This window comes from Sorex araneus, chromosome 1 (assembly GCF_027595985.1).
Source record: "Sorex araneus isolate mSorAra2 chromosome 1, mSorAra2.pri, whole genome shotgun sequence".
NCBI classification, from domain to species: domain Eukaryota; kingdom Metazoa; phylum Chordata; class Mammalia; order Eulipotyphla; family Soricidae; genus Sorex; species Sorex araneus.
Window position 1 is genome coordinate 18,182,118 of NC_073302.1, and position 14,715 is coordinate 18,196,832.

Genomic DNA, 14,715 nt, shown 5'->3' on the forward strand with positions numbered 1-14,715 from the left:
AGGTAGGTAAGTAGAAGTATCCCCAAGTTGCAGCTAGAGAAACTGAGGCCAACTGGAGAGGCAATATGATGACAGATTTGAGCTAGAGAGCAAATGGTTGCCTGGGGCAAGAATTCCCCATTCTGACTCTGAGACCAAAGTTCTTCCCTCGGCTTGTAGACATTTCTCTTAAAATGATCAAATGATTGGCATAGATTTGGCAACACTTGATTAAGTGAAAAGAATAGGCTTTTATTAATCTGCTATTTCATTTTTAATGTGTGCTGTTTGCTTGCTTGATTTAGTCTTGTTTCTCAGAAAGCCGTGGAATTTACCTGTCTGTTCCTGTAGCAGCGTTGTAGGAAAGTGGAGAGTGCAGTGTGATTCTAAGTGCAGTCTTCATAAAGCCCAGTGCTCTACCAGTAAATACAAACATTTCATCATGTGAAAAGCACAATACAGTATGTCCCCTTATTATTTGGTTGAACCAATTTCCAGCCCTCCCGATTCTCTACTACCACTGATGGCCACCAAACAAATAGAAAAGTGTTCCCCAACCACAGCTACAAACCCAGGGGAAGATGCCGTAGTTCCCAGACCTACCACAATCTACAGAAAATAACAGCGTTATAAAATACCACTCCATCTCTCCTTCAAGGGAAATCTTTATGCTTTCTACCTACTCAGTCTGAGAAGAAATGATTTCCTCTTGGAAGCACAAAAATAGTATTTTTTTCTTTGTAACATGCATTTTTATTTTCTCTTTATCTCCTTGTCTTCTATTTATCTCTATCTGTACAGTTCTGTCACCTTCAATATTTTTATTTTTCCACTTGAAGTAGTTCCAGAAAAAAAATAATCTTAAAACTTTTAAGTTGAATTTATGGTTTCCTTCCTTCCTTCCTTCCTTCCTTCCTTCCTTCCTTCCTTCCTTCCTTCCTTCCTTCCTTCCTTCCTTCCTTCCTTCCTTCCTTCTTTCCTTCCTCCTTCTTTCTAAACACAGGTAAGACCTATAACAAGTTGACAGTTACAACCAAGTTAAATCAAACCTGGATGGGAGGTAGCTGCCTCAAAGAATTATTTTTAATAAATAACATCTAAGCATTGTGGGCCAAAGTGTGAATATGACCAAGAGAACTATGTAAGCCATGAGTCAACATGCTGAAGTCAGGATTAGCTACCCTCCATCTCCAAAGCCATACTCCTTATGCCCAATACTAGTCTCTCAGAATCAAAGGGTAATGTACATTCTCTGGTAGGGAGTTATGGTTGTAGCTTGGAAAGGCTTTCTAAGAGAACTGTCCAACTCATCTTTACTTTTGTGCAGCTAGTAGGCTAATATGTGGTCATCCAGACCCTACAAGTGTTTAGAGTCCCTGAGCTTCTCCTAGATAACAGAGCTTCAGAGTTGCCTCCTATGACTAGTTCATTATCATGAGTAGGAGATGATTGAAGGAATGAGACAATAAGTTTATTCCCAGAAAGAAAACAAAACTAGGAATCAGTGCACTGCACAAAAGGAGCTGATGTTCTTCCACGATGGTCTGAAAAGGGTTTAAGTACACCTTCCATATGGGCAGGAAGCTGGACATCAATTAATCTATCTTTCCTCAGATCCTTGGAAAAGATGAATTTGTGAGCCAACAGGTTAGCATGATGGTACAGAGGACGTTGGGTGGATCTTTGCTCTTAAAAGCTCAACTCAATCTGAGAATCTCATGACCAGTCAACCTCCAAGAAACTTTGCTCATTTGGAGAGACCTGATTTAGGCAAGGCTGTTAATGAAGGAGGAAAAACATGGTCATTGGTCTTAGGGAAATTGGAGTTCCATGGTCCTTGCAAGACAAGCACTAGTAATGTCATCTTTGGATATTCGAGGCTTTTAACAAAAAAGTAACTACCGGTGTTGTAAAACAACTAGGGGGCAACACCATTGCCTTTTTTAGTTTGTACCTTCTAAAGCTAATTCCAAACAGACTGGTAACTCAGCTAGGGAAGGATAGGGGCTGTCAGAGTGGCAAGAGTTCTAACATCCTGGAGAGGGATACAGAATCAAATTGATTCTATTTTTCATTTTTATTGTTTTGGCTAAGATTGACCCTGGTAATTATAGAGAAGTGCCTAAATATAAGCGAGATGTGGGTGAACTTTTTTAAGAACATGTAAAGAATTTGAACCTGATTTTGATAATGATGACAGCCTCCTCATTCTGGAACTCAGTCTCAGTTTATAACTGGTAAAAGTGAAATCAACAACAACAACAACTACTAACTAAGCTTGTGGGCACAAGTGCCAAGAGCACCTTGCTGTATTTCTTGATGTAACAGACCAGAGATAGGTAAAAGATATCTTTCCAAGGGTTGTTCATCAGGAGTGATAATCATAAGATTTTTAAAGTTATTTCTGGTCTTCATAGGAGAAAGAGTTCTGACAGACCAACAATTTGTTTTGGATGTAAGAATCAGGAGTCAACACTCTTGTCTGATGTTCACCATTTCTAGGTTATTTTAGTTTTTGTTGGCTTTCTTCATTAAATTGAGACAACGTGATTTAAAGTAATCTTATGCATCTTGTTTAGACACAGTTCCTTCCATCTTTCACTTTCTCAGGTCTAGGTGTCAGAAAATATGTCAAACCAAACTATTTCCTTTGACTCATTTGGCCTTCATTTTCTTCCCATATTAATTGAAAGGACAGGTATCTGGCTGAAAAGAGGCCAAGAGGACTCAAAAAGGTAGGGGTTTCCACGTGTATTTTAGCCATTTCCTCTTAACCTTTGGAGGCTGAACATGGGAGAGAGGGAAGGGCTGCTTCACCACTGGTGTGGAAGTACCAGCAGCTGGAAGACTGTCGGGAAAGCATGATGAACACCTTGGGTTGCTGGGGGGGGACTGAGGCTCTGAACTCTTTGGCTTTCTTCAGATGGCCCTTTAAGATGCAGGCTAGAATGATCCCATCCAAGATGCTTTTCTGTACCAGAATGATAGCTACCCAGGGCAACAGTGAGGTCCCCTTAGGACCAAAGCATCCTCCAGCCTGGAGGGCTCAAAGGCTTACACCAGCACAACATTGCAAGAATCCCTGCAATCTAAACCATCTCCAAGAGGGCTCCAACATCGTAGAAATTTAACACTGTTCCACTTGATTATAAAATCTAACACTGGCTTCGACATTCTGAATTCTCAGTGAAGATTCCAGCATCTCAAATCCCTCCACTCTTTTCCATGATGAGAAGCCCACCCATGGGGGACTGAAGTTCTCACCATGACGGTCAACGAGAATTTTCCTCTGGCAGAAGGGCTAAGAAGTGAGGAGCTATGGAAATAATGTGGGTCACTTTTAAGGCAGACTGTTCTGTTGTGTGTGTGTGTGTGTGTGTGTGTGTGTGTGTGTGGTGAGAGGGGGGACGGAGGGGGTTCCTAACCTAGTCCTACCATCTTGGGGTATTCAATGTATAGGATAGAGCAGCAGGAAAAGTAGCAGCAAATGTGGTCCCAAGGCAAAATTTGGGGAACGGGTGGGTTCTGGAGGAATATTATGGCCTCAAGCCTCAAGCAGAGGGCTGGTATAATACCTTGACATTGCAATCGCACTGCTTCCAGCTTGGCCTCAAACCCTGGAGGTGGGAATGAAACCCCCCTGATGGCAGCAGAATAACTGAGGGACTTCGCATACTTTGTGTTCTTGACTTTTTCATGGGTCCTACTTCCCTAGAAGGGAGGCAATCAGAGACCATTTCACTTCCAGTCCCAAAGGACTGTAAAATTATGCCCTGCATAACCCAAGCCTCAAGGTGTGAGCTATCTTGGCATCTCAACACTTGGTCTTAGTTTCTGCAATTCTCTTTCTCCCAAGGACAGTGTTGGCTAGGAGCTGGGGAAAGGAAATATTGAGTTTGTTCCAGTCTCTCTCTGCTCAGTCTCCAAAACTGCCCTTACACAGATGCTTGTATGGGTGCATGCATGTATACTAACCACAGATGTGCACACCCCTAGATACAGAATATGTTTCTCACTGTGGTCGTGTGACAAATGGTTAGAATTTTAGGAGGCTCTGGGACTGCATGCTGTATCTGCAATCCATATAAGACTCTGGGACAGGATTCCATTCCATCATTCAACATGGTGAGATTTGTTTCATGCGCCCCCGCTATGCGTCCTTCCTGGGTGAAATTAAAGGCAGACCGGTTGGGTGCTAAGGATCCCTGGTGTGGAGAGGCCATTCCATTGAGCAGCTGACGGTAAAATCAATACCAAAGGGATGCGGGTCCTGGTGTTGGGCATTCTTCTACAGCTCCTTGTACTTCCTTAGCCATGGCTGTACCCACGTAGGTCTTTCCGGCTGTGTTCTTGGGCCTGGGGGTCCCGACAAGCACAGTCACCTTGTAGGTCACAGGACATAGGGAAAGGGGTGACCTATGGAGGAAAAGAGAGGAAAGGTGAGCTAGGTACTTAGGTCTGGAGCAGTACTTTCAGAGAGGCTAAACTCAACAGGGTCAGATTTTTGTATTGTGGGTGTGAAACAACAGATTCAAGTTCAAGTCACGGCTTTGCTTCTTGTTAGTCCTAGAGTAACTTTTATCAAGATAACTAAAGCAATTTTCATAGTATCTTTCTTTTCCGGGCAGCATTTATTATGGGTCAAACATCATGCTAAACATTTTCTAAAAAGGAAAGTACTACTGACTTCTCTGACAACTGTGTACACATAATCAGTAATAAAATGATTCTCTTTTGTATATATGAGGAGACAGATCCAGAAGGGTGCAAGCATTTGCCTAAAGTAATACAACAAACCTAGTATTCATATTAGGACGACTAACCTCTCTCTGAGTCTCAGACTCTAATCCCTGTATTAGGAGTATAAGAATCACCTTACACTATGAACAGTCAAGATGGAAAAAAGATTATGGTTAAAGTGATGTCAAGGACTAGTTATGGTTAAAGTGATGTCAAGGACTACCCCAGGACTAGTTATAAGAACTGTAACATGGACCAGCTAACTCATAAGACTGCTGTGGTGATAAAATGCATACAAGATGTGAATGTATCTTTTAAGAAAACATAACTCTGCACATAATTGGCCACTGAGATTTGAAGTCACTGATGAGAATACAAAAGCATAATGCAGAAAGCCAAGGGCACTTTCTAGGGGAGTCCAAAAATCCTAGTAGGAATATTCCATATGCAAGTTTTGCACAAAATTCGGTTGAGGATTTCTGGAGACTTGAATTTTTAGCACCAAAAACATGCAAAGCTGTAGAACATTAAAATTTTGATACATGCGTAGAAAATACGGGAAAAGGGGAAATAAAAATAAAAAACAGGTGGAAAAATGGGAGGGGGCGGTGATGAGAGAGCTGGATCTGGTGCCTAGTCCATCCCTTCACATGCTGTGACGTCAGGCTGGCTATCCTTTCAAGAGACTGACAAAAGGATCCCAGAAAAGCACATGTCTTCTCAGGGAACAAATACTCTGTCTTTCCAAAGAGCACAGTGCAATTCCTGCTTGAGCCCCAGCCCGGGCAAATGCAAGTGGATTTCACCTCATTGCATCATGACATTTGCATATAATTTTCCCCAGAGGATCCCCCATCTGCGCAGATAGATTTAATGACCTCATTCGCCTCCTGCCTCGGCAAGGTCTCCAAGTGCTCACAGAGTCTCAGAGAGTATCTCTGTCTTTCGAGCTGTGGACTCACTTCTTTATATCTAACACTGCTTCTCTTTGCCTCTGTAATCCCTCCCCCCACCTTTGTCCCCTTCCCCTTTTCTCTCTTACCCTCTCTCATTATTTACTTTTATCCTCTCATTTTTCCTCTCTCTTTCCTTCCCTTTCTGCCTTTTTGCCAATCCTTTAATGCAATTTTGCAGCCATTTAAGATGTAGGAATAAACAGGAGCTTTAAGACAGGCCCCACTTCTCTCTTAAAATGTGACTTTGAGCGTGTGACTTACAATTATTTTTTAAGCTTTAACTCATTAATTAAATGGAAATAATCAAAGCACATGCCTCCTGAGGTTGTGACAAGAGAGAAGTAAAAGAACTGATGAAAAAAAAAAACAAGAGCACACAGTAACGGACATATTCAGCACTCAAGCATATGTATTTTAATTTATCAGTCATCATCTATCATCTGTCAGTCAATCTGGTCTATAAGTTATTTTCAGTTTGTTGGTTTATCTTTTCATCTACCTGTCTACCTATATCTCTATTCCTTCACCAAGTGAGGCAGGAGCTGCAGGTCTTATTTGTTCTTGCTTTCTTATGGTCTAAGTCACAGTATGAATGAAGGGCTATTAATTTTTTTAAAATTTATTTAGTATTTTGGCCACACCTGGTGGTGCTAGGGGTTACTCTTGGCTCTGTACTCAGGAATTACTCCTAGTGGTGCTGAGGGGTGCCAGGAATTGAACCCAAGTCAACTGTGTGCAAGGCAAGCCATACCTTCTCTCTGGCCCCTACATTTTTATGACTTTTTGCTTATAGCTAACACATTTCTTGATTTTTTTCTCCCATAACTCATTAAGGCTTGATGGCTGTGGTAAGTATGCTCACAGTCCATTCTCTGTCTGTCTTTCTCTCTCCTCTCTGTCTCTCTCTGTCTCTCTGTCTCTTTGTCTCTCTGTCTCTGTTTCTGTTTCTGTCTCTGTCTCTGTCTCTGTCTTTGTCTCTGTCTCTCTGTCTCTCTGTCTCTCTCTCTCTCTCTCCCTTTGTTCAGGACATCAGGACATTTATTTTTCAGCCTCTGTGACCTCATGATTCCATGGAGGCTGTGTCGTGAATCTAGAATGTTCTTCTGCTAACTCTTTACATCCCAAAAAAGTAAACCCAGCTGTGTTTGCTGACCCCTTGCTAGGACTTTGGGAGGTAGACACATCTGGTTTCAGGGAGGCATGGGCTCCGCAGAGACATGGTGTGATTTCTGGCAAATTCTTATAGTCTATACCCCCTTATTTAAGTCCAGGGCGCCATCCAGCTCTCACAGGACCCAATAGAGATTCCATGAATCAATGCTGACTACAAACCAGCCTGTAGGGTTGCTGGGTTCCCTCTAGCTCCACTTTTTTTTCTTTTTGGGTCACACCCAGCGACGCACAGGGGTTATTCCTGGCTCTGCATTCAGGAATTACTCCTAATGGTGCTCAGTGGACCATATGAGATGCTGGGAATCAAACCCAGGTCGGTCATATGCAAGACAAATGCCCTATCTGCTGCGCTATTGCTCCAGCCCCAGCCCCACTTCTTAATTTCTGTGAACTGACTGTTCTAATCTGCCAATGTCTACTCTGGTCACCAACTTCCTTTCTGGCCAATGACTGAAATGAGGAGGCTAATCCCATTTTTAGGTATTTCTAGGTCAGACCTGGAAGAGATGGGGGGGAGAGGTCTGTTTCTGCAGATTCATGGCTGTGAATACTGCCTCACACACCCACTAGCACTTCCTGGGGGGTCTTCTTGTGCTAGATTATTTATAAAGAATAGCTCACAGAGTGTACACAATCTTATTGGGTAATCTCTATAAGCATCCGGGTGAGAAAACAAGAGGCTTTGAAATATTGCAAAGAACCAACTTGCTTAGCTTAACCACTGGTTAAGAGAGGCTAATGATGTATTCTACATCCCTTCTTTTTTTTTCTTTTTTTGGGCCACCACCGGCAATGCACAGAGGTTACTCCTGTATCTTCACTCAGGAATTATTCCTGGTGGTGCTCGGGGGACTATATAGGATGCTTGGGATTGAACCCGAGTCAGCCGTGTTCCCTACCCGCTGTACTATCACTCAGCCTTCTAATTCCATTCTAGAACCAGAGTCTCAAGACTGAAAGATGGCTCGAAAGACTGAAGTGCATTTGCATGTAAAAATCCTGGGTTTGATCCCCAGCACTGTCGGGTCCTTTGAGCACCATCAAAAGCAAGGACTGGGCTGATTATAGGCCCTGAGCACTGCTGGCTGTGACCCTCAAAGACAGCACAACAAAACCCAACTGAAAGAAGTAGGGATATTTCCAGCAAGTCAAAATCAAGCAGAGGTGTCTTCATACTCAGGCAGAATGACTGACAAGTTGTCTTTTTCAGACAATAAATAACCTTGAATTACCTTATGGTACGTCTGCACTGACTCCATGTGCATTATCTCACTCTTCCCCGCAGTCCCAATAAACCAACTATTCAGACACGCCCCATTGTAGATCCGAGAGAAAAGCAAGATACACAAAGGTGAGTCACTTGGCAGGCAGGTGGGATGGAATCTGCACCCCTGTTACAACCACTCCTTGGTACTGCTCCTCAGGAGGCAGATGGAGCAGAAGTCAAGATCTCCTATTCCAAGAGGAGCAAACTGAGGCACAGAGGGAAGAGTCACGTCCTGTTTATGTCAGCCCAGAGCCTGACTCCCAGACCACTTGACTCCCCGAGCCGACTCTCACCTTCTCAGATGGCCTTCCCAAGGAAACCTAACACCCAAGGAACATCTGCCATGGTCATCAGCCTATGCTTGGTTTTCTCAGAGCCATGTGTTCAAGCTCTTCCTTAGATGACTTGGCCATCCACTTGGGGATTCTGTTGACCCACCCATCACCCTCTCCTTTTGTTCCCCTCTGGGCTGGAAAGGATAGTGAGGCAAAGAGGGTTCCCCTAGAAGTATGCTGCCCATGTTGACATGTCTGTCCACCAATATGAGTGGCTCAGGAATGCAGCTGAGCTGACTGAAGAATAAGGTTCTGGATGCTGGTCGTCGTTGAGGCTAGGAGACCGGGGCTGAGTTCTGACTCAGACTCAGCAGGGAGGCCATACACTGAGAGCGCACTGTGAAGTAAGCAAGAGGTGCCCTGAGCTATAGCTGGACTTCTTATATATGCAAGTATGTGTGTGTGTATTTGTGTGTGTGTGTGGCAGGGGTGGCAGGGAGAGTGAGGTGGGGACGAGAGGTGGTCCCAGAGCAAGCCACTGAATTGCTCCAAGTCTCAGGGTCTTTGGAGTGTGGCTAGATTCTATGAGAACACATAGACTAGATTGTGATATCCAGTACAAGGTATCCCCTGAGAACTTTGTAGGTCTTGTCCTGGTACAGAGCGTGAGCATTCAATGAGTACTGAGGACTGTTTAAATGCAGATAAGTACAAGAGGAAAATGGAGAAAATAGTGAATAGAGTTTAAAAATATTGCCCCAGAAGAGAAGAAGGCAGGATGCTTTGTCTACGTACTGAATTAGTGAACTCTACTTGGCAAGTGACTTCCCTTTTGAGACTCAATTTCTCTCTATATACAGTGGAGATAAAATAGTCCTATCATATAAACAAATTTGAAACCTAAGTAAAGCACTTAATACAATTCCTGGAATGGAATATCGTCTTAGTGGCTTCTTAGCTACTGCTGCTAAGGTAATACTACTGACGAGGTTATGATGATCGTTATTTTTGTGGGGGATAGATGATTCCTTCTTAGGACCAATCTAAAATGAGCTGTCTAATTCAAACACTTGGAAAAGTCAACAATGGGTTCTAAGTGGGGAAATATTAACTCTTCAGAAACCAGAGAGTTGGCAGCAAGATAGTATTCTTATCGTCTGCTTTATGATTTACATTTAACTAAACCAACATGTTAAGTACAGCTATGTAGTCCTTCTCCAGAAGGCTTTATACGATCCTCTAGGCTTCTTCAAAGATTAAAATGACTGAATATTTCTACTGTTCTCTAGAACAAGTTTGAACCACTTGATCTGACTTCTAAAAGCCTTGCTCATTCCTCATAACCTTCTGCGTCTTGTCCTATGTTCTAGCATAGTAGGAAACTGTAATTTTCCTTACCTTTTCCTTTTAATTTGGGCCTTTGCATAAACTATTCTCTCTGCCAAAAATATCTTATTTTTCTCATTTTTATTTCTCTCATCTCTATCTTTTGTCCTCCTTCCTTTCTCTTGTCACCTGGGTCTGACCTACTTCACCTTTCCTGTTTCATCTCTGTTATTACTTTCTCTTTGGAAGCTTTATGGAACCATTTATTTATTTATTTATTTATTTATTTATTTGCTCACACCCGAAAAAGTACACCTGGCGATGCACAGGGGATACTCCTGGCTCTGCACTCAGGAATTACTCCTGGCGGTGCTCAGGGGACCATATGGGATGCTGGGGATTGAACCCAGGTTGGTTGCATGCAAGGCAAACACTTACCCACTGTGTTATCGCTCCAGGCCCTGAACCCTGTCATTATATGAAGACTTGAGGCGAGTTTACAAGTTCAGCATGGCTGCAACCAGAACTGTCTTGCTCCTGATCTATTACAGTATCTATCTCATAGTATTAGAACTTGGAACTGGCATGTAGCAGAGCACAAAACAGCTGCATATTCTTAACCCTCATGAAATTTTTTTATTCTCAGCAGCAAGCAGGGTTAGACACTGCCAGATAATAAATTAATCAATTAATTTGATATGATATGCCAAAGTAATACATGTTATGAATGGAAGACAAGAGTAGATGGCAAGGCAAATGGGTGTGAGAGTTCCTGAGGTGATTTCTGGTGGGTGGTCAGGGTGGGGTTCACTTAAGTACATGGCATTTGGGCAAAGTCTTGGAGGAGATGAAGGAATGAGTCATGAGAATGAATGGAGAAGAATGTTCTCAGACAAAGAAATAGTCATTGACATTGGGTGTATGGTAGGAGGTTGGCTGGTTTGTGTAATGTCAGCAAGGAAACTAAGGACTGGAACTAAATTAAGGGAGGGGAACCATGTGCCATCTATGGGTAGTGGAGTAACAGGGGTCACAGGGCAGAATGAACTTCAGGGATCTTCAAGGCCAGTCAGAAGTCTACATTTTACTCTTTGTAAAAGAGAAAAGCATACAAAGGCTTTTCACAGAATTGTGATACCATCTGACTTGTTTTGAGAGACCATTCGGTTGCTAAATTATGAGTTGCTGATGTATTTATCCTCAACTTCAAGACTCACCACCTTTGTTTGTGGCCCTTTATCATGGCCACTCTGCCAGGAAAGAGACTTGCTCTCCTTAGGAATTAGCTTCTTATATCCTAGAGAATCACTAGCCTTTTAAAATCATTCACCATGAGACTAGCTGTCACATTCTTTCCCAAGAAGTCATGTTTTCACTCAGGAGAAGCAAGTCAACATGGCAACTTCACCGATGCCATGAGTCAGAGTGTGCTCTCTGTGCTGAGACAACCTCTTTTTTATTCTACTTCTTCTACATCTGATTAGCCTTCAAGTTCTCACTCAGTGATCCAGGACCTCGCCCAGAAAGCCAGGTGAAGAATCATATGATAGAACTTTCATCCAAATATCAAGAGAGAAAAATTATAATGAATCTGGCCAACCCAAGGTCACAGAGCCAAGTCTTAGAACTGAGATTACATCCCCAATTCCCTAGATATCTTTCAGATTCAGTCTCTGAGCAGTCACCTGAAACAAGACATAACCATAGTTCCAGGTCATCACACCTTTGGAAGCCTTGGTATGTGGACTATGCCTGGCTGCTTCCTCTTCCTCTCTCACAGCACCCATACAGGCTTTCTTAGAGGGATTCCAATGATAAGGAGTATATATATATGCATATATATATATATGATTTTCTTTCTCATGTAAAAAAAGCTGTTAAGAACAATCATTCTGGAAATATGCTTTCCAGTCAAGCCCTTCAAAGCTCCAATAGGAAAATAATCAATGAAAGTGCTGAGAAGCTTAATCTGCCTGTCCTTCCTCAGTTTCACACTGGAGACAGATCTGGGTAAGAAGTTGGTCAGACAGAATCTCCCTCACTGTCTTTGTTGCTGGAAAATATGGTTTCTTCTTTTCCAAGGAAAAGGATCACAACCTGTGGTCTTGGGTCATAGTCTCCGGGGGCACTGAGGACGAGATGGGATTCTTACCTGCTTCCCTATCTAGAAATTCAACCAAATGTCAGCCAAGGACCAGAGCTTGTGAGAGAGATAGAACTGTGTTTAAATTTGGGCCTTGGCAAGCATTTGTAGTTATGTGAAGTCAAGCAAGGCCCATAAGAATTCATATGTGCAACAAGATTTACACAACCAGGTTTACGGTCACTGTTGGAACTCACACAAGGATGGCCAGGCCTTTGGGGGAATGTCGGGCCTATGTGGCAGTCTCCGTAGAGGTATTTTGTGTAACTGTTCTCTCCACAGAGCATCTCTAAAAAGCATCCTGGTGCAGGGGGTTTTGGTGTTTGCAAGAAAGAGAATAAAGGTTGGAGCCAGACTTTTAAAAGTGAAACCTTGAAACTCAAATGGTAGAAAGATGTGAGACCCCTTTCTTCTTTACACGTCAGGCCTCCGAGACTCTGGAGCCTGAAGAAAACCCCCTGCCCCCCAATACCTACGAGCAACTATTCACTTTCGCAAAGCTCTGTACACATTTGTGACACCTTTCATCTCTCTGCTTTACCTCTAACTCACACACAGTTGGAACCACTCTCCATTCTCCGTCTCATCGCCCTGTCCCAGGATACCCACTCATCCCTCAGGTCTCAGTGGCAATGCTTCCTTTCTTGAAGATACTTTCTCTGACCTTCCCACTCGTTTGCATAAGATTCTAGCCTCCTGTCCTCGGCGATCCTCCCACACAGGGAATAGGATGCAAAACTGTGTCTACCTCATGTCTGCTTCCCCAGGGGATTATGAGCTCCCGAAGAGCAGGCACTGTAAATGTCTGTATGCTGCCACTGGTCTACAGTCTGACCCTGGGCTGACTCTAGAAAGATGCTCTGTGAATATGCATGCTCTCCCAGGAAGTGCATGCCACCACTGGCATCCTGCAGCCTTGACTGGTGGCATGATACAAGATGTCACAGTGAAAGACGGGAAGTGTTTAATATAGAGTCCAAGCGACACTATGTGTGTAGGTGGAAAGAAAAAGGAGGGAAATGACTCTGGGATCCATGCAAAAAATTGACCTGGGATCCCTGCAGGGAACGGACCTTGGGGACCCTAGAGAGAACTGACCTTGTGCATCCTGTCTAAAGAACTGGTGCTCTTCTCAGGACCCTGGAGTCTGTCCCTGAACCCAGGACAGAAATTGAGAAAGTTGGTCTTTTTTTGCATGGATGTATGTGTACAGCTATACACAAACATATACACCTCCATGTATATATGAGTGAATGCAAGTGATGAAGATAAAAGGTATAAGCATTTTAAGGTCAAGTGGCTGCAATAATTCGCAGTCAACACCTAAAAGTCAGCTCCAAGATTTTATGTTTTCTACCATGAACTCAGTAGAAAACTCAATCTTTCTTTATTTTTTAATCTACTCAAGGAAATTTCCCAATAAAATTAATCAGTTTTATTGTTCTCTATGTTAGCATCTTAATTATAATTGGTAGAAAGTATCTCTCAATGTCTAACTTAGTCAATGATTAGCATGTCATGATTTGATGTAAGCTTCTATTTAAAGCCCAAACTTCACTGTCCATTGATGTGTAGAAATGGCTGCCTCCAATGGCATAAAACACTTGCCACCGTACCCTGTATTCATTTGGTCATTTGGTAATAAACAGCGTTTATAATACTTACCCCTTTTATGCTAGCCATTTCAAGTCTAAGACTCAATTGGAAAAGATTACTCTATAAAAATATCTGAGCACAAATGTTCATGAGCATCATTATTCATCATTGCAAGAAATTTGAAATTACCCAAACTTAAAAATAAATGTTAAAGGTGAGTGGTTAGGTATATATTATATAGTGGTGTATCACTACCATATGTTACATAATAAAGCAGCAAAAAAATACAGGAGGCAAGTTCATTAATGATATCAGAGCATACCCATTTGCAAGTATTTCTGCACTCAGTAGAAAAAGCAAGATCCCAAACTGGAAATGCAATGACATAGATATAAACACAAATACCCACAAGCTTATTTACACAGAATAAGATATCCCAAAAGAAAAACAGTGGTTGCTTTTGAGTTACAGCATAGCCAGTTTCTGGATTTTCCAATAAGCAAAATATGTAGTGTTTCATAATTAAGAAAGATAATAAAATTCACTAATGGAAAATGAATTTTATTTTCTTACACTTGAACACAACTTCAATGTTTATTATTTTTTAAACAAAGTGGGCTGAGGCATGCTCACGGTGATTGCTATAGATGACTAACTGATCCCCAAATACCTCAGCGTCCTAATTTATAGATCCAATGATACAGTAACAATCCCCTGAATCCTTGATTTGAGTGTGTTAGTTGGTCCTTCCTTTTTTGCCCCTGTATTTTTAGGGTCAAAGCATATTTTCTGGAGAAATAAATTATCTCATGAAGGCACAATTTATCACATGAATATTGCAATAAAAAGGAACTGGGAGGGAAGTGGGTAAAGATATTATAGGAGTTAAGGTGTTTGCCTTACACATAGCAATGCTCAGCTCAATCACTGGCACCACATACAATCTGCAGAGCACCAACAGGAATGATCTCTGAGCATCCAACCAGGAGTAAGCCCTGAGCACTGCTTGAGGTGCCCCCCAAAACAAACAGTAAAGAAGAGTGGGAAGAGACTCAGATAGGAAGCTAAAACTTGTTTTGCTTCTACAATTCACACCATGACTTTAGACAAATGATTTCTCCTTTAGGGAACATACAGTCCTCATGAATTTTAGAGGTATTTTAGGTATTTTAGAGGAACCATCCTCTTAAAATTATGATTCATTCTAGTCCTTTGAACATAGTTCTCCTTCTTTAAAATGAGATGTTTGATCAAGTGATC

The 14,715-nt window shown here is 42.2% G+C and overlaps 1 protein-coding gene across 1 annotated transcript in view; it reads right to left on the bottom strand.

Annotated features, from left to right (window-relative positions):
- Positions 1-902: 902 nt before the first annotated feature.
- The window catches only part of PAPPA (pappalysin 1), a 271,315-nt gene continuing 257,502 nt past the window's right edge, over positions 903-14,715 (bottom strand). The window contains exon 22 of the mRNA XM_055123816.1: positions 903-4,395. Coding sequence (XP_054979791.1) covers positions 4,288-4,395 — 108 coding nt within the window. The 3' untranslated portion in view covers positions 903-4,287. The remainder of the gene's footprint in view (positions 4,396-14,715) is intronic.